Source organism: Gavia stellata, chromosome 1 (genome assembly GCF_030936135.1).
Source record: "Gavia stellata isolate bGavSte3 chromosome 1, bGavSte3.hap2, whole genome shotgun sequence".
NCBI classification, from domain to species: domain Eukaryota; kingdom Metazoa; phylum Chordata; class Aves; order Gaviiformes; family Gaviidae; genus Gavia; species Gavia stellata.
The window spans coordinates 129,192,917-129,213,498 of record NC_082594.1 but is presented as its reverse complement, the minus strand read 5'-3'; the positions used below and the strand labels follow the sequence as shown (position 1 = coordinate 129,213,498).

General features: G+C 47.6%; 1 protein-coding gene across 1 annotated transcript; it reads right to left on the bottom strand.

Annotated features, from left to right (window-relative positions):
• Nucleotides 1–299: 299 nt before the first annotated feature.
• Nucleotides 300–20,360, bottom strand: TMEM39A (transmembrane protein 39A). The gene is made up of 9 exons (XM_059835796.1): nucleotides 20,329–20,360; nucleotides 8,336–8,529; nucleotides 6,541–6,763; nucleotides 5,272–5,355; nucleotides 3,736–3,878; nucleotides 2,930–3,278; nucleotides 1,921–2,108; nucleotides 1,280–1,400; nucleotides 300–731 (listed from the first exon to the last, which is right to left on the bottom strand). Exons 2-9 carry the CDS (start codon nucleotides 8,446–8,448, stop codon nucleotides 498–500), a joined length of 1,455 nt encoding a protein of 484 aa, XP_059691779.1. The 5' UTR covers nucleotides 8,449–8,529; nucleotides 20,329–20,360; the 3' UTR covers nucleotides 300–497.
• Between the last annotated feature and the right edge of the window lie 222 nt (nucleotides 20,361–20,582).

The following is a 20,582-nucleotide window of genomic DNA, read 5'->3' as shown; positions in this document are numbered from 1 at the left end:
CACATTTCCAGTGCAAAACTTCCCTGGTAGTGAGGTTACTAAGATAAACTTTACTCATCCTGGTGAAGGGCCCCCATGTTTCCTTTCTTCCCCTGGCCGTTAGCTTATTCAAGTTCTACAGCAGACCAGTTCCTAATTAACAGCAGTTCTGTCCCCACAGTAGGCAATAGCAAGGCAGTTGTGTGAGCAAAGCGGACACAGTGACCACACACACAATCCTGTTGCTTCACATAGATATATGTATGGGTATAGATATACGGTATATACACACTGATTTTTTATATATATATAAAATAACACGTTGTTTATAAAGCAATATTTAATTGCCACTGGTTCCCTTCCTGCCCCACAAAAACAATAGTATACAAAATATAAAATATTTTAAATATTTATAAACGCCGCAAGAAAAAAATAGAACTGTACGAAAATATTTTTTTTCTGAGGTTCCCTCCCTGCCCTGTGGGAAGGGAAAGAGAAGGGGTACACGTTTGGCCGGCCTAGTGTGCCTTGAGTCCATAGTTGTTAAGTGGGTAGGAGTATGCCCTGCCTAATACTATCCGGTCCCGGAGGAGCTTAAATAAGACATAGTAATTGCAGAAAAGGATGAGGGCCATGGAGAGGGTATGGTTCCACTTCTCTGAGCGCAGCAGCGAGTAGAGCTGGTAGCAGACCACACTGCCTTCGATGAGAATCAGCAGGTTGAGCAGCCGTAATGGACGGTGAAAAAGGAACTGCAGGGAAACAGTTAAAAAGGACAGATAGCTGTAATTTGTTGCAGTGTTAAAGTGGGGAGGGGTATGTACATAATGCTGCCAGGCACCACTGAGCTAGCGACCACTGTGCTGGGCGGAAGAAGTGTTTGTACTCCAACCACTGCTAGCTGCTACTTAGGGAAAGCAGCCTAAGAAACAAGGCACGTGGAAGTGTCATTTTGCTTGAGAAGGGGAGGACAGGTGAAATAACCAGCTCACATAGTTTCCTATTTCCCTGGAAGACGTTAACTAGAACCCTCTTAAGAATATACCACTGCCTGATGGGAGAGCTGCATCACCACGATAAGAAAGCACTGACAAGGCAGCTATGGCCTCCATCTTGCCCGGAAATCACTGTAATACTGCAATGGGAAAGCCACTCTGCTGCAAAGAGGTATTTTGTTTAACAGCCACAGGCTGTGGCACAGCACTGAACTCTGTTCCACAAAATCTGCTCTGCTGCAGCTTGATTTGAGCCTCTCCTCCCTCCCACTCGTAACACATCAAGCAACAGAAGAGATACTTGCATAAAAGCGGGCATGGGACACATCTGAAGGCACTGCTACGTTGTAAGGCCCAACTGCTTTATACAGGCATCGGCTACGTCGCACCAGAACTCCTTGTGGCCATATTGTGTTTTCTGACCAGCTGTGGGGAAAGAATGCCAGAGCATTAGCATCTGTGCTCCCTACTCCCTGAATGTGGCTTCACAGGAACGGACTGCATCTTGAAAAATACCAAAGCCTCTGCCACAAGGACATGTCCTAACTCCCACTGGAAAAGCACAGAGAGGTGATCGCAAGCCCACCAGATAGACTCAGACTGAGCAACGTGAACAAGTGGCTCCCAGTGCAAGAACCTAGCGCACTGCATCGGGGGAGCCACCCCCTGCGCCTGCACAAGCTACTTCTCCAGTGGCCAAGAAGAATCTCAGCATTTGTTTCTGGGAATGAACCAGCAGTGACCGGAGCTCAGACAACTCTCTAGAGCAGACAATTCTGTTTCTAGGGAACAAAAAGACCAGCAGAGTTGCATCTGTGATGCCTGGCACTGTGGGGAATGGAGAAGTGTCCTCAGTAGATAAGCACTGCTGATACTTGCTTATCTACCAGAATGTCTTCCTGGCCCCTTGCTGGGCACGCCAACCCCTCCTCGTCCCCACACTCACATATGCTGTGGAGCATTGCTGTAGGAACCGTGTTCTAGTTTCTGCCACTTGCCGAGGTGGGCAGCTGATCTGTGGAGCAGGTCACAGTACTTGGGAGGCAGCAGTTGCGTGGTGAGCATGACAAAGGCATTGATCCACACCATGATGAGGTGCTCACAGGACCAGCGCATGTCGTAGTACTGTGTGCTCTGCAAAGAGACCAGACAAGAACTTGGCACCACTGTCACAAAACAGAGGAAAGAATGACAAGGGACGTACTGCGTGTGCATCCAGCAGACCCACACCACACATTACAGGCATGCGCTTTTGGACCGGTGATTTCAGAGGGTTACAGCTTAGGAAACACTCAAGACTCCCTTCTCCTTGACCTGAAGGAGAAAGGGCAGGGGGATGATGCTGCAGCTGGTGCATCTCCTCCTCCAGCAGCATATAACAAGGGGGTTTGCTTGCCAACAGCACTGCCCCAGGAGCACCAATTGCACCAAGACTGCTACATGGATTGTGGAGCCCTGCTCATTTCACTACACCAACTGGAGCTCATTCAAGTCAGAAAAAAAGACAGATTAAAAAATACAGCCCCCACATTGACAAGAGATTCTTGGATATAGCTTGCCAAGCACCCTAGTTGGCTCTGTTTTCTGACAGGCTGAACACCAAAGCCTCTGATCCAAGCACTCAAAAGGCAGGACCTTGGATCTGAGACGGGTAACAACAGGTTCCCTTTTCTAGGAAGAACACAGCTATCCATCTGCCTAGGACAGGGGTGGGAGAAGGGGAGTTAGTAAGTGGGGTGATGGGACTAGAGGTGCATCACATTTATGGCAATACCTATCCGCCAACCAGGAGCAGTACTAGTGCACTCCGGATGCAGCCATGCTCCGCTATCCGGGCTGCCAAAGGGGAGACAGAGAAAAGGGGAATTAACCAGGAATCTGGCCTGGCAGCAATTCACACAACATTCAGAAGGAGACGGCGGGCAGGGGCACAGAGAGAGCCAGACAAGAGCTACCTTCACAAAACACAGTGGCAGGAATGCCACGTAGTAGGCACTGAAGAGAGAGTTGAAGAGAACTTCCTTGATCCTGCGGTTGAAATCTGCTTTCAGGCACTCCACCTCGTTGCGGATGAGATCTGGGGAGAGGGGGCAGCTATGGGTGGGGATAGACGTAGGATTATTGAACTGTTCTCTCAGGGATTCCCACAGAAGCGAGAGGAAATCTTTGGGTTTGACCAGGCTGCTGACAGCTGAAGACCCATCATCCACCATCTGGTCTTGTACCAAGTAACCACAGTCCGCAGGCAGGGGCTGTGCTCTGCTGTCCTGGTGGAAGCAGCAAAGAGGAACGTAGACACCAAACCTGCAGGGAAAGAAAGAAAAAGGGCTGAAATGATGGCCATCCCAACATGAAGCAGGGGACACCTTCTCAACAGATGTTGGCCCTTATGAGAGGGACACCACACAGGAACCCTCATTCCAGAAGCTTTAGCGGCCAACTTTTCTCCTCCGTAAAAAGCTAGAGGCAGCAGCTTTAACAACTGTGCAGAGAAGCTTCTTTAAATCCCATTTGTGGAACCAGTGATCCCAACGGCTCAGTCTTCAGTCACAGTCAAGGCCCCTCACGCAAACAGCACACTGCGGCTATTCGCTTCATCACTTCAGCGCCACCTCCTCGCATCGTTCCCCAGCCATTCCTACTTCTCCTTTAAGATGAGGAGACAGATTACAGCCAACAGCTCTGCTTCCCATGGTGGCTCATGCCACCCCCAAGCAGCTATGCTCCCCCCACCCTGAAGGTACAAGGTGGTGTCACTCACGGGTAGCCAAGGAAGAGAAGGTTGAGAACAGAATGGCTGCGGAAGAGGTTGACCAAAGTCCAGCAGAGCACCCATCCACAGAGGGTGAGCAGCACCAGGCGCACTATGTAGTGAATCACTGATGTCGCACCTACCTGAGAGGCCTGCAAATGGAGAAGAAACACTCAGCAGCCCTGTAACACTACTGCTAGAACAGGAGCACAGGGGGTGGCTGTGGAAGAGCAGCAGGGAGAGGGGTGCCAGGAGGCACTGTAAGAGGGATGGCTGCCCTCTTCCTCCCAGAAGTAGGAGACTGACTCTCTTACAAATGTTTGATTTTATTAATGATTGGTAGAATCCGAAAGTGTCAAATAAACATAAGTTGTTGGGCATGGCTAAAATAGGGCCTTTTAAAAAATCAGAGCTGCAAAGTAGAAAATATTTTTGCTCAAGTCCCTTATTGCTCTGATGATACTCCAGGATAGCCTGAAACACATTTCCTTTTGCTCTTCCCTTTAGAAGGATCAGGTCTCACCTTTCATTCACTTCCCTAAAGAACTAGAATGTCACGGTTCTCAGCTGAGGGAAGAGAAGATGGTGCACCGTGGCAATCCCCAAACTAGATTTCCACCACTCATCTCTACTGCATGTACAGGCTGCAGTCTAGTGAGGAGGCACCACCTTCAAAAGAAAGCTTGTTCCAGTCTCCAGAGGGGAGTAGGCAACTGAACTATGAAAAGATTCTTAGAGGTTAGAGCCAACAGATGGGATGTGCAAGAACTTGCATGGAAGGTTTCAATGCAGAAATTTCAGTCTATGGGAGGTTTGACAGAGGATGTGAACATAAATGAAAATGGCAGGAATCATCTTCTCCATGCACCTATTCAACAGCACATAACTCTTCCTTTATTTTATTTTTTTTCAAACTTACTGCTTAGTTGCTTAGCCTGGAGTTGTATTAGCTATTTCAGTGGACAGAACTTCCCTTTTCCTCAACATGACCTTTCTTAAATGTATATTTGGCCTGGTTCTGCTCTCTCAAACACAGAGCGGGTCTCAAAATCTGAGATGACATGACCAGAGCCTCAGAGTTATTGAGTAACCAGGACTGGAAAAGCTATCCCCATTTCACCGTAGCGTACTCAGATGTCCTCCTCCTGACCTTAACCCTCTAATCGCCTGTTCTTTCTTCCAGTCTTGGCTAACCTCCCTGTTTGCCTTTCTGCTACTTGACGTGCAATTCTCTCAGCCACTTCTCTGGCACGAGACAGTGAGGTACAGTGTTGCACCTGCAAAGATACAGAAACAAGTGGGACAATTTCATTTCCTTCTAGCTGCAGAGACAACACAGCTACCCAGTACTGCAGGATGTGAATGGGCACAAGGAGAAAACTGCAAGGCAGAAGGGCATCACCAAAATCTGAGTCCTTCACACCCAGACTTGTTCTGGGGGAAGAAACCCTCAAGCTATCCAACTTGCAGAACTTTCTCAGGCCACGGATGGTCATGCTGTGCAATCAGTACTACAGGCAGGAGTAGGAACAGTGGGAATGTTACCTCAGAGATGAGGGCCCACACCAGCCTCCGCGCCAGCATCACTGTGATGAATGCCGCCAAGTGGTAGTCAATGAGGTGAAAATTCTGAAGGAGGAAAAAGAAAAGGTCTTCACCAGGGGAAGGGACTCTGAAACCACCCAGCTGGGGTGGGACTGGAAAGCTGTGTGCTGAAAGTGCGTTAGGACTTCGTGTAAGCATTCCTCAAGTTTCCCTATTAGGGATGAGGGAGAAGGGAGTAACACAGGAATGTCTCCATAAAGTCTTCCCCACATGGAGGTTCCTTCCCCTAGAGTGATTTCCACTGAAAGCAAACCAAAACAAACCCACAACCCACCCTTCAGTCAAGTATTTTTGGGGTCAAAGGGAGATGTAAGACCAGGATCCTGCTGCAGAGAACAGCTTGCAAGTTCTCCCGGGAAAAGCTACTGAGCAACCAGAGCAAGGGCAGCCAAACTGGAGTTCAGAATGAGCACACCAGCTCACTTCAGCTCTTGGTCTCAGAAATGGGCTGTTAGTGACTAGTGCTCCCTGATAATTAAGTTGATCTGAGAAATGAAGAAAGCCTGAAACAGAATGCTTTTTCTTCAAAGAAAGCTGTGTCCAGCACAGCACAGCTGAACTTGAAACTAATAGCTGGCTAACTGGAACGCCAGCACCACCTGTTGGTATAGTTTACTAAGGAACCACCTCACTCATCCAAGCAGCAAGGACACAATATAAACTGAAGGACTACTTCAGAGGCTAGCTTCACTCAGATGAGGTTTGCTGACTCAGGTACACGTCACTGCCACGTTGTGCAGCTTATAGGGCCAGGAAGAAGACTGAAAGCGAGGAGACTGGAAAGTTTACATAAGCTGAGGATCTGAACCCCTCCCCAACTCCTCTCTTGCTGACCTGCTGCGAGATCCTAATGAAGACTTCCATCACATCCCTTCTCTCAGGCTCCCTTGTTTCTACTGGAAGGGGCACCCACAGCAGGCTCCTGGACTCTCAACTCCATTTCAAACCCTAGGGGCTAGCTAGGCCATTAAAGTATCTGCAAGATATTTCCACTGAAGGGGCCCTGCTGACACCTCTTTCTCTCTCTCACCTTCCACGTATTTTCTCCTCTGTAAAATGGGGGATGACATGGCCCTGGCTGATGGGGGTGCATGTGAACTGCCCTTCACCCCCTTATGTCAAATGCTTGGTGATTCCTGGACTGAAGAAGCATGAAGAGAAGCTACGTAATGACAGAATACAAGTGATGGCATTTGCTGGGGAACTCACCAGTGAGGTGCAGGAAGCGGGGTGATTGTATGGGTACCACCAGACAGTCTTGTAGATGTTGATGTACTGAATGAAGAGGGCTACCAGTAGGTAGATGAAGAACAGGAATTCAAAGAGAAGGCTCCCATCTAATGGCAGTTCAGGGATCCGACAGTGACGTACAGGCTCTGGAGTAATCAGCGCTGTGATCGGAGGTGCAGAGAGGCTGACGGTGCTACCATTCCTGAAGCAGACAGATACCACTCACTTGGTAAACATTCTACATCATCTCTACCATTTTCCAGGACAGGAAGTCCTTGACGTTGTGAATTTGGGATCGGGCATTGCTAGAGGAGAGACGGCAGCAGTCTTGCATTCATATTTCAGGCGCAAGACTAGTGGTAAGCTTCATCATCATCTTAGCTCAGACAAAACCCTTATCCAGCATTTTCTCTAGACAACAGATTGGTCTGCCACAGGGGCTGTGACGTGCCCAGCAATATTTCAGTAAACTTGTAGATGGAGGAACAGAGGCAGAGAGCAACTCCAAGCAAAAATCATTGAGGATTCTGTGCCAGACCAAGCGCTTAACGTTGGCTCCTTGCGTCCATGACTAGGGAGCTGCAGTAGCACTCTGGCTCCTTCTCTAGTATTGCAAAGTGCCCATCACCTTTCTGCTCACAGTTCCTCTCTTAAAAAGTGGGGTAACTAAAAATGCAACGGAGGAGTTCAGCCACTTCCTACAGGCTGACCTCTCAAGTGTTCTCACACTTCCTTCTTTCCTAGCCTTCAGAGGAGGCTAGGACAACTAAAAGCTCCAGCAGACTAAACTGATGGAGGAAGTTCAGACATAAACTATGCTGTGTCTGACTGAAACCAGGATAAGCAACGCTCCCCCATGACCTTGGGGCACTGACTCCATGGTCTCAACAGTCACTTGTTCCTCAAGAATCTAAGACTGTGCCATCCATCCATCTGTCCCAGCCACAGAAGGCCTTTAAAGGCCAAAGCTAAATGGCTTGGATCTCTCTTCTCTGTAAGGATGAGCCTATACCAAGTAGATCAGGGCCTTCAATGTGCAGCAAATGGCTTCTCTAGTCTGCCAACTTCTGTATGGAAGGAAGTAACGCTGGGCCCTTTTAGTCTTTATGCCAAATGTGGAGATCTAAATGTCACTGTGTGTTCCTTTTTCAGCCCCCAACTTCCCCAGAGAATGGAGATGAGCTTTGCCAACTGTGAGAATTAGTTTCATCTGCAGCTAGCAGGGCTAAAACCCTACAGGCAACCTTCTGCCCTGCCTTTCTATCACGTAGGAGCGGGACTCACAACTGAGCTCTGACATGTCACGCTAACTCCCTGTGGTACTGCCGACAAGAAAGCAGGAGAGACAAGATTCATACTCCGCTAGGACTGACTGCTCTGGGAGCAGCTGCAGGGAAAGACAAACTGAGCACATGATTTCCACCCCTGCCCGTTGCAACCACGGTGAGCGATGATGGGTGGCAGAGACCACTTCCACAATCCTCCCACGGGGCTGATTTTAATGCATGAAGTCAAGAGAGGGGCTGCAGAGGGAAGCATATGCCACAGCAGAGCTGGGAAGAGAAGCTGAAAGAGGTTTGTCACGCAGGGCACGTTCCCTCTTGGATGGGCCATCTCCTAATGGCACAGCAGAGGGCTTGAGGTTCCCATCTCCCAGTTCCTCGCTTTAACCACAAAGCCACACTCCCGCGCAGAGTTCAGAGTGGATCAAGGCTCCTAGCTTTTAGTGCTATCCTAGCTGCAGGTCTCTCAACAACCCTACCTTTGTCCTCACCTGTTTCTCAAACCGGTACCGTTTCCGCAGCTCCCGCCAACCAGTGTCTGGAGAGAAGGCAAAGCTGAACGGCTTAGCTGCTGCCGGCTGGGTCCTCTTCTTCCACCGGGCATGACCAGGAACCAATCCACTTCCAGTGCCTCTGGCAGGCTGTGCCCCGAGACCCAGACAACAATCCCGAAGCCTTCCCAGGTCTGCAAAGGAGGCAGAAACATCACTTAGGCTGCAAACTGCTGGTCACCTAGTTCACACTCCAGCCAAACAAGTTCATGCAAAAGGAAGCCACTCTCACACACTCAGAGCCCTGTGGGACACCCATCACTACCCTAAAACACTGTGCCATTTCAATGGCACCAGATCAGCATCTGCTTGCATACAAAGAACAGACGCCACTGACACTGTGCCTTTAAAAAGCAGCTGCTTAAATTAGCCATCAGCGACTGCTAGCACTTCCTGTTGGCTGGAAAGCACCACTGAGCATCTCCAGCGCCGGAGACCGCACAACTGTGTGCCTCATTTCAAAAGCAAGCGTGGGAAGAACCCTCTCCCTGTTCTGGTGCAAGGAACTACTAGAGCTTCTCAGGTTTTTTTAACCACCCAACACATCGCTTGACAGGCTCTGATGCCAGTAGGTAATTTGGACCCACTCTGCCAGAGCTCTGGACAGACTGGTCTCCGTGAAGTTAATTAATTGCATGGTTCAGCTCCCTTCTGTGCTAAGAAAGCCCAACTGACATGATGGTAGGAGGTCCATTTAAAAGTGGTTCTAGTTCGCAGAGTAGTGCAGCAAAACACACACGTATGCATGTACTTCAAATGCATGTATAGGCAATCACATATCCCAGCCCTCAAAAAAGAAAAAAAATTAAAAAGTAAGCCTGTAAATATTTATTTATTTTAAATGACACATTTAAATCAATCAGTTCCTTAAAATGAACTAGTATGAGAGAGGCTGGGCAACTCAGAATATCAGTAACAAAGGTGGATTCTCTGGCACAGACTTTATCACTTCCCATACGATTTTGCTTTTACTTCATTCGTCTCCCACGTGACACTTCAAGGATTTTGGCAGTAAGTTGCTGATGGCCAGCAGACATAAGAGAGTGAGGGGCTAAATTGGAGTGTGAACCTGGAAGTCATTCCAAACACGCGTGCTGTACAGAATCAACACACTGGGCGAGCATCTCGCTACAAGGGCTCTGGTGTGCCTGCATGTCTGGAGACTAATCAGCTACCCTTTTGGCAAAACATCACAGCCAGAACCAACCCAGGGTCCAAAAAAGGACCCCCACCTTCTGGGAAACTCTGGGATCTAGCTTCGAAATTCACAGATGGAACCTATCATCTATTTATAATTCAGTTATCACCTCCTTTAAAACCCTGAGAAATCACAGCTGGCAGAAATGCCAGAAGTTTGCTCAATGAGTCACACCACTGTCACCATGAACACAGTGTGCAGGAGGACTATTCTAAAAAAATCTTCCTCAAAGAATCGTCCTTTGTATTAAAATTTCCCATCCTTCATCTCTACTCCAATAACCAATTCTCAAAATTTCAACAAAAATCAAGATGTTTCAAAAGACAAATGCTTTCCACATACCCACATGAAGGTCACTTGCAAAAAAACCCAAAAACCCAAACACATAAACCAGAGATCCTGGGGGGGGGGGGGGGGGAAGAGTTGTGAAATTGCATGAAAGGAGAGAGCAAATGTTGGACAGTTTGGGTTTTGAGGAAAATAATGTGATTTTGGCAGACTTCAAAACTCTCATTATAATTCCAATGACAACACAACAGGGAACTGAAGCCTTCCTTACCTTTCTAGTCAAGACTAAAGCTTTCAGATAACTTTCTCTAGCATGTTCTAGATTTTTATTTGGGAATATTTATATTTCAGGAATTAAATATGAACAGAAGAAAATTCTCCTGCATGCACAATATGAGTAGGGGCAGCAACGGACAATGCAGAATTCACTTAGGCATCCAGACACTTCACATAAGCAGCTAAGGTGAAGGAAAAAAAATTATGAGAAAAACCTGTAAAAGGAGCAATTCTGAAAGCCATTTTAAGCCCTATTAAACTATTACAGGGACTGTGGGAGCTAAAACAATTGGTCTGATTCAACCTACAGGATATTTATGATAACGGATGCAATACGTTGGTGGTCTAATGAGTGGTATTAACAGTGGAAGGTATTTTATGCCACATTCAGTAATTCATGTAAATAATTTAACAGCTCTCATTAATATTATCCCATCAGTATGCTTCACACGCTCGCCAATATAGACACTTGGACACTGAGTAATTGCACTTCCACCCTCCGGTTTTGCAAACCAGTAAAATGCAGGTTCCTACCAGTAAAAAAAGAAGGCCTGTGGAAAGGAGCCCTCCTTAATGTCAGTGCACCATATTTTAAATGCACTTGAATAAGCTCTTTCACAGTGATCCATGAACATCCAGACTGGGCAGTTCCTCAAGCCAAGCTTTAACTAACTGCACTTCACTGGAGTCTGATCAAATTAGGTAGGAGTCTGTTAGAGCAAAATCTGCCTAAGAACCATTCCTTTTTTATTTGCTTTTGTTTTGTAAAACTAGCCACACAAAACTGAAGCTCCGCAGATAAAGTTAAACAAAGCAGTGAGATCACAGATGAGTTTGACTCTAAGTCTGCTTTTTCTGGCCTTGAACAAATCAACAGCCCTCCTTTTTGAGGAAAGAGACATGGGAAAAAGCCTTTTTATAGTTTTCAATTAATAAACAAAGGCATGATTCTACTGTGAAAAATATGCTAATGAGAAAAAAAAGCATCCATGACCCTTTACTCCAACAGATAAGATTCCTGTGTGCATTAAGTCACATTAAGTATTAATAAAGAGCCTGCAGAGCGAGCTGGGAGTCTACCAGGCTCCCTTCTCTGTTTGCAGAGTCCCCACCCCATCAGCGATCTTATTTTATATAGAGTCACAGGCACAAAAAGCGATTAATGGAAGATAAAAGCTTTTCCTGACAACACTCTTTAGTCCATTACTGTGATTCCTCATTGTTCTGCCCAGTTCACCTTAATTTCCCTCAAAAATAAGTCACATACTTGTAGTCCCTTCATCCCCAACATCCCCAGAACAGAAACTGCCTAGCTTCCAAGATCTCCTCTCCCAGGCAGACGTGGGCATCATAAAAACACACAAGAAGGATCTGGGGACCAGCTACAGGAGAGTGGACAGTAGTCCTGTCCACGCCCAGGGAACGGCTATGGGTACGGACAGCTCTTGGGTCCTAGAGAGGGACCACGCGCTTTCTTCAGGACAGAGACAAAACCTTCAGCTGTGACATGGTTGTAAGAAGATCCAGGACCGTCAGGCATCAGACCCTCTGATTTCCAATGCATGCTTTTAGGACTACAGAAAGCTCTTGGGCATTTTGTTTCTCTGCACCAACACCCCTCCTCCCTGTCAGCTCCCCTGATGAAGCAGGATTAAAGCAGGCAAGAACCACAGCTGTGAGCAAGGCTTTACTGATGAAGAGCTAGGCAGACGAACTATCTACCAGTTCAGAGGTGAAGCAGCATGCAGCCCTGTCCTGCTCCCCAGGGACCATCACTCAGAATCGTGTTCCTGCATCAGCAGCTGCCCAAACAGCTCTTACAGGAGGCAAATCAGGAGAGAGGCAGTGACTCATCAGAACGAAAAGTCTGCCTGGTTCCCCATCTCTTTGCTGGAAATGCTACAACGCTCAGCCAGTTATTTTGACGGCGTTAACGTTTTTTAATTGGAGAAAACTCCGAGCCTCCAATCCTCTCGGGAAGCTCGCTGCACCAAGGCGTGAGAACTCTCAGAGCCTGGAAAACATTCAAGAGCCTCTCCTTGGCTCCACAAGTCCTACAACCAGATACTCTCAAGAGCAGAAAGCAAAATGTGGCCATCCTCACTTGCAGCAACATGGCCTGAGAAGACCACAGGTCTCTCGTTGCAACCCTCCATCTTGATCAAAGCAGCCGCCTTCCTGCTGACTAAGCACATAATGTCTTGGGGTGAAGAACACATTGCCTCTGTGGCCATTAGCAAGGGAGCTCTGCCTGCCTCCTCCTCCTCAGCAATGCAGAAGCTCCCAGCGTTGCTAGCAAGACTTTCCATTCGGGGTGCCCGTGCTTTATGGCTACGCGGGCATGGAAACACACTGCCACCTGTGCAGTACTCCCTCGCACTCCCCGCGACACGGCTGCAGACCACTGACACGTAGCACGGGGAACTACCAGCGCTGACAAAACACCATCGACATTTCCACAGCTAGCATGACAAAAGGGTGAAGGAACTGGGAACGGCACAGGGAAAGTACAAGCCAAGGAGCGTGGAAGCCGCAGTGCCAGAAGCAGCCATTCAGTGCTACGGCAAGCAGCACCGCCCATCCCCAGAGCGCTCCTGCATCCCGGGATCTGGCAATTCCTCCCCCTGCTGTCAGGAGCACTAGCTTCTAGGTCATTTTTCTTCAAAAAGGAACATATATCCTGCAACTGGACTGTCTGGATAAGCTCCGAGGCATGAGCTCCCAGACCACAAAGGCAAAGGACCATTTAAGACCTGGACAATTCATCCTGGCCTGCGTGAAGGGCTCTGTCCCCAGGGCTGCCACTGAACAGTGCAGCCACAACCTGTACAGCTTCTGTTGTCACCCCACAGGTGACAGCAACTCACTGTGTCCCAGACAGTGGCTTATTTATAAAACCTCATTTGCAAGGCTGCAAAAGACAGTTACCAGCCCCTGGTGAAACCATTTCTGGAAGGATGGGAGGAGGAAAATAGGGTAGGATTCTCTAACCTGTGGGATTAAATATATACCATAACAGCCGTGACTTTCAGCTGGCAGACAAACAGCTTTCTCCTCTTTCTCCCTCCTGCCCCCATCAGTCTCCGAAATTGAAACAAGCAATGTAAAAAGGTCTCTTGGTTACTAGTGTCCTCACTTCCAAGTCGCTGTAGCTGGTCAACCTCATCCCAAACTTGCATTTCTCCAGCAATCCTAATGCCTTTGCAAATTATCAGCGAATTCACCTTATAGTCAAGTTTTCTTTTGAACTGCTGTTAAGTCCTAGTTACTATGGCTTATTTTTACTTCCTTTTACTGTGAGCCGTTTATTTATTTAAATAAAAACATTTTGACAGATGGAAAAAATGAGACACAAAGCTGGTAACAGATTCACTCAACACAATGCCAAAAAAAAAAACCAACCAAAAGTCGAGAAGAAAGCCTAGGAACAGCGATGGCTGCACCCGTGCCTTAGTCACAAGGCCACCTTGTCAGCACCCTCACATTGCCACCTTGCCACACCAAAAGCCAAGAAGTTGGAAAACTTTTGTGAAAGCCCTAACCTGGTTTGGGAATAAAAAAAGCATTTGGTTGTTGCGAGGGAGGAAACAACCAACAGATTATCAGATGGAAAGCTAAATATTTGCTTTGCCAGAGCTCCCCCAGCGCTAAGTCAACACAACCTTTCAACTCAGGCTGGCTCCAAAGGCACACACCCACCACCTGGTCCGGAGCTTGGCCCTGGCTCCGGGCTGGGAGGCAAAACCGGTTAGGAGGGAGGTCTCCCAAGTCAGCGCATTTTCCAAGTCCTTGTGCCATACGGAGCGACGGATTAAGAAGGAGATTTGGTTGGGTGAAAAGGACGAGAGCCGGGGGGGGTGAATCACTGCCATCAGGTGATGATGCACCAGCAAGACTAATTTTTGCTCAGCGACTACGAGCCAAGAACCTCCTCTGTAATAACAAAACCAACCCAGCCAGACCAAGTCAATGTAGGCTTTTCTGATACGGCACAACTCTGGCTGAAGAGGCTCCATCTATCAGTCCTCTACACACGTGCCAAAACCGGAGGGTGGAAGTAGCAAGGAAAAGTCAAGAAGTCACAAACGGCATATATACTCTGTTACTCATTTCAGGCATCTTCAGCAAGGCAGACTGGAGCTAAGCAGACAGGTAATGGGGGAGGAAATAAAAATTCTAGCTAAAGACAAGGTGAAGGCTGTGCTTGCCATTTGTAGCTGCCACAGACCTTCAAATACTAACAGAGGAAAATGGGAGCAGGAAAGAAAAGTCTCCCAGGAAGAGCCTCTCCAGGTTAAAGTGCACTAAGCTCAGTTCAGCTCATTTTGCAGATGTGCTCTTTAAGGATGGGACATAGATTTAAGTTCTTAATACTCTAGACCAAGAAAATTATCCAAGAGATTGAAAAAGCAATTTTTAAAAACAGAGAGGGATTTCCAACCCAAATCCTACACATTCCTTAAAAATCCCCTCAAAGACCTTACTTTAGAGGGTGCAAGGAAGAGATTTCCAAAGGTATGCAGGCGATACAGTCCTCTTCAGAATACAGATGAGTTCAAGTCTTTGAAATGGAGGAAAGAAGATACACACTCTAAGCACTCTTAATGAACCTCTGGCGAGTACAAGAACAAAGCTGCGATTCCTGGAGTAACAAAATAATACCTCATAACCATATAATGAACTTGGGCAACTAACTGCTGCAAGAGGTCAAAGCAAACAGCTTAGTAAGACTTTAATGAACAACTGTAATAATTTTATGAATGAAGACAAGTGAAATTATGTTCCAAAAAAGTGAAAAAACCCACAAATCCACAACACAAGATTCTCAGGGCTCAGCAGCTACAAGTGGCTGATAACACGCTCCTCACCAAGACAACAGTATTGCCCAGTTAGCAAGACATTTTCTTTGGCTTCTTCTGATGTATACAGCAACACTCACAGCCAAATACTGGATCTGGGAATAAAGAAAGCATTGGCTTGTTCTTGTGTCAGGACAAGACAGAATTGCAAAGTTGAGCTTTTCCAGCAGCAGAGGGAAATGCAGGCCTGACCAGTTGGGTCATGGTCTATTTTGGTCCTACAGTTCCCATGCTTCTAAATCGTGTGGGGAAAGGGACGGCGAGTCCAGCCTCATCCCAAGCGAGAGGCTCAAACTAAAGAGCTGGCAGGAATTACTGAGCTAGACGTAATGGTTTTCAAAGACAACCTGCACTGTCGTCTGAAAGCTCAGGAGAGTTTCAGCTTCAGATCCAAACCAGGATTTGCATATGTAACAAAACAAAAGTTTTAAGCTCCAATTCCACGTGCCTACTACAGATAGAAACAAAAGTTCACTTTAGAAGGGGACACTTGTTGGGAAGTAATGCTAAATCACAAGGACTATGTATTAGCAGACACAACACGGGCAAAGCTATCAAAGCTGGCTCTTAATACAATTTATCAACATGTGCTCCTAAGTACATCTTGCACCAAAGCTCTTCAGTAAACATGGCGCGCAGGCACGGCACTGCTAAAAGACAGCCACCACTTGCCCTCCGTTACACCATGCAACACACGGCGACTGGGAAAGGAGGGGAATTTTGGCTATGGCCACCAAGATTTTATTTTCCGACTTACTGGGGCAAATACACAGCAAAATGCATCACTACTGGGGGCGGGGGGAAGAAAAGATGCTCTTGCCTTGACATCCCATTTTATAATTTTCAGCCAAGCAAGCCACCAAAATATGCATTCTCCTCCCAACCCTGAATATATACACATGGTCTAATGGCCTGAGTACAGGACTGCAAGCCAGGAACTCTTTTGCTTTTTAATCGCTCCTCTTCAACTGACTTCCCTGGAAGTTGTTTTACCGATTTAGACCTCAATTTCCTTATCCCAAACAGGATAAACTGTTCAGCAAGTATTTCTCCTCCCAGGGGTCTCTGTACGTAGTAGTGAATATTTTTTACAGTATTATTTTAGTGCTTTAGACAAGCTTTTTTTAAAACAAACAGAAGCAGCTTTCCTGCTGTTTTTGCTCCTCTGCCAATCCCTATGTTTAATTTAATGGAGATCAGCCATGATGACAAATCATGGGGAGTCACTAGGATTTTTCTGTTTTGGCCTCACATAGCTAAAAATAAGGCAGGCATCTGCCATCTGTAGCAATGAGTTTGAAGGCATGGAGTAGAACACAAGGAAGAAACACTCCCTTGAGCCTTACTCCAAGTCATCGCACTGGGATTCGTATCAGAAAGTATCAGTGCGACAATGATTTGCATATCCCTGACACTGTGGAAAAGCAAAATTATTGCAGGGAATTTTAAATAAATTGTAATTTGCATAAATCGTAGATTTTCATTAAAAGATAAAACACATATGAGAATACATCAACTCCCCTCTACTTGCCTCTTAAATAACAGGTACAGGTAATATACAAATTCCTTGCGTAACAGTAAGGGTCTTCAATTCAACTTCCATTACTCTGGTAGGCGGCACTCAGACCTTTGCACAACCATTTACAGAGCAACTAATCTAGCAGATCAGGAAAATACAACAGGATACGTTAATCCCTGGTATCATTAATTATACCAAGACTAATTTAGCTGTCTGAAACTGCATACACGCTCCCTGATAAGTATTTCTGGGCCACAGACATCTACTGACAATTTTGCTTTAAACCAACCATTTCAAACGCGCCAACGTACGAGGATGCCGCTGCACCACGTTAGCCTGCACTGCTTTTCTGACTAGCTTGCATAATACTCACTTCCCACCAGAAGTCTCATTTTCCGCTTGCAACACGTTCAGCCCAAAAAGTCAAAAAAAGGTTGGAAATGACTCTCCAATGACTACACCCCACAAAGAATGGCAGGAAATCTTTCAGGCAAGTTTGTGATAGCTCACGAGCAATTTGCCCATGTTACACAGCTGCTAGAGATTTACCTCCGATTTTAAAAATCCACCTGCTAAAAGCTGTACCGCTTACCTAATTGTGGTACAGTTAGAAATAAATGGACTAAAGTTTCCATCAGCACAAGAGACCTGCGGCAGTTAGGTGAACAAGGAAGAGGAAGAGAGTTAACTTCATGGCACCATCCACTACCATGGCAGGCCAAACTCTGCAGCCAGAGAGCAGAGGAAGAAGATGGCAGAGGGAAGGGATCACCGAAAGAAGAGGAAGGTCGACTGTCGTAATTTTGTATCTTCCTTACGGTTTCTTGTGCCTAAGCTAATACTGCAGTACTATCATCAAACTGTATCAGTTCTCCAATTGAATGGCAGTGCAAGGAGAACAAAAATTGGGCCTCAAAAAGGAAGATATGTATTAACAGAATATCATACTGCACAATTAAGTATGACAGACCAAGTAATACTAAAGTCTAGAGATCCCAAGCATTCAAGTAGATTCTGCAAGCCAAATTCAACCCTCCTCTGTATTTCTCAGTCCATAAGCATGTCAGGGCATAAAATTTCACAACGGACAAACAATAGAATGGTCGGAAATCAGTAATATTTTTAAGACCAAACGTTCCAATAGTAAAAAAATTCAGCCAGATCTCCAATTGATTTTCACCAGTGCTAAAAAGCACATACATCTTTGTATTGACAAAGTATCTCCTCTTTAAATCCAGAGTACAAATCCAACCCCTCCAACTCAAAGTGTTTCACGTCCGTAAACTAAAACTGAACCACATGCTTGTAACTGCCAGAAGAAAACTTTTTGTCCAGGATTTCATGATACTGAAGCACAGGGAAAGCACTGATGCTGAGCAGTAGGACGGCCTCAGAATCAGTACTATCTTGCTGCTTTGCACCACATCCATCTTTAGGAGCTATAACTCTACAGAGTCGTACTGAGTGGCCCAACTGGCTTCTGAACTGAACGCTCATGGAAATTGGAAGCCACCTTAACAAACATTTCTAGCATATATGCTTTTGCTGTATTCTCAAACATCCAGATTTGATGCCTGCAGAAGAAGAAAAAAGAAGTTAGTTTTATGATATCCAGACTTGAGTTGCCCAAGTCAATTTGCAATACAGACACTTTCAGAGAAAGATTTGTGTTCAGTGCTGCTCAATTCCAAAAACAGCAGAAAGGTGTGGGGTTTTTCCCCCTCAAACGCTACATATATAATTCAATTCTCTTTCTAAAATTTCAGACCAAAAAGTAGTGTCTGAAGAAAGCAGAGACAAAAAAGTGATTAGGCCTGTCTGCTTTTGAGTAATACATAACAGTATAACTATATTGGCGATGTTACATCAGCACAAAAATTGCTAATATAGGCAGACCACTAAGATGTGAGTAGCTTTATTTCCTTAGCTACCAGGATGCCATTAGTGTCTCTGTAAAAACAGGAACTCAGCAAGGTGCTAACCTGTACGTTACAAGTTTTTGAAAGAATTTCTCTTCTTACAAGCAGCATAGAAACACACTCCGCAAAAGGAGGAAGCAAAATGTTTTATCCCCATTTCACAGTCAGAAAGACTGTAAAAAAATAAAAATAGAAGGCCTGCCTTTTCTAAATTATGAATGATTTTGAATGCTCAGGTTGAGGCAATATAGACATCTCTATTGGTAGGAGTGTGGACACCCTTCTGAACCTTCTGACCTTCTGAAAATTGGGTCTCAAATGCCTGCAAGTCACTAGGTCTGCAAAGAGACAGCCAGGAGTGAGCTGCACAGGAGGCACACAGATGTTCTATGGTCTTGAGATTAGAAGTACACATCACACTGAACACAGTTAACCGTGCCAGTGGTATTACCTGAGCTCCTCTGGCCTTCCAAATCAGACCTGGACAGCATTCCCCCCCTATGTACTGGTTTGCACTGCAAAACCTGAGTCAAAGATGCTCAAGAACAGAAACAAGGAGTAGCTGCATCTACACATGAAGAAATTCCAGTCTGATAAGGAACAACAAGGAACGGGTGAAGTTTCAGCACAACTCCCGGAGAGGTCAGCATCGCCTGGCTACCACTTTGGCTCCAGCGGGCCCAGGTTTTACCAGCAGAGCATCATCTGATTGCGGTGCCAAGCGCCTTGGCTGAAGGAGCTGGCGCTCCAGAGGAATGGCAGGAAGGAGCATCAGAAACAAAGCTGCTCCAACAACAGGAGTGCCAGGAGGTGAGCAAAGGAGCGCCGGTGTCCTGCTCGGCTCTCAGCATCCTGTGAAACTGGAGCTGAGCCATTCCAGTCCCGTCCCCGTACTACCGTATCCCTCTCCCAGAAAATCTCTTCTAATCCCGGTGAGTTAACAGACCTGAGCTGGTTACAGAAGGGATGCCTCGTCTCCAAAAACTTTACCGCTTTGCAATATAGGCATCTCATTCCTTCGCTTACAGCTGTAACAGATGCCAGTGATATGAGGGGCCCGTTATTCACAATGAAAAAGCACGCACAAGGGCGATCACACATTGCGAACAAAGCTGCCTCTGTTTCCGCTACATGTTCGCATGTTAAAATGATGCTGGAACAGGGAAGGAGCTACCTCACGTAATAAGGAAAATCATCGGCCTAACTGCTATCCGGCATAACGGAGGATGATCGATACGCTGTTTTCTTAGCGGTACAAAAGAGAACAGCCGTAGAGGTGCGCACCCACAGCCATTCTGGCAACGGTACCTTACGGCGGGCTGGATTTGCCTAGACTTGCAGCAGATGGCCTTAGCTCTTCATCTTCCCCAGGACGTGCCCTCTCCTACCTCCTTCCTAGGACTGAGGAGCAGGGACAGCGTTTTAAGAGCCCAAAGCAAACCTATCCGTGGCCCCTGACCAACCTCCTCGCCTTTAACCCTCAGCCCTCCTAATGCGGAGCACCCTCGTCCCAGCAGCGTGCTCGGACCTCTCGCTCTAACCCCGAGGCGCCAGGAAATGCCCAGCAGCAGCAGCAGCAGCAGCAGCAGCAGCAGCGCGGGACCCGGCGCCGCAGCTTTCCAGCGGGACAAAGCAAGCCCGCAGAAGCCTCCCCAGCACACACAGGCGCGCACACGAACTTTCAGGTAGGCGGGAGGCGGCACCGCACGCACGGGGCAGCCTGCGAGGGCTCCGCCGGGAGGCGGCTCGGCCGCCCGGCGCCGCGCCGCCGGGGCAGGGTCCGGCCCGGCCCGGCAGCGCTCGCCGCCCGCTTCGGTGGCTCGGGCTTTCCCGGAGCGGGGCTGCCCCGAGGGAGCGGCGGGGCCGGTACTCACACATCCAAGCGCGGGCGGCGGCGCGGCTCGGACATCAGCCGGCAGCGGGGTCCCCTTTCGGCGGCAGCGGCCCGGCGGCGAGCGCCGGCCCCCGCAGCCCCCCGGGCCGCCGGCGGGGGTGCGAGGCTGCGGCGGCGGGTGCCCCTCCTCCCGCCGGGCAGACCCACCTCGCCGCTGCCCGCCGGCGCCCGGCGCCCCGCGGCGGGGCAGGAGCAGGAGCAGGAGCAGCGGCGGGCAGCCGCGGCCGCCCCGCG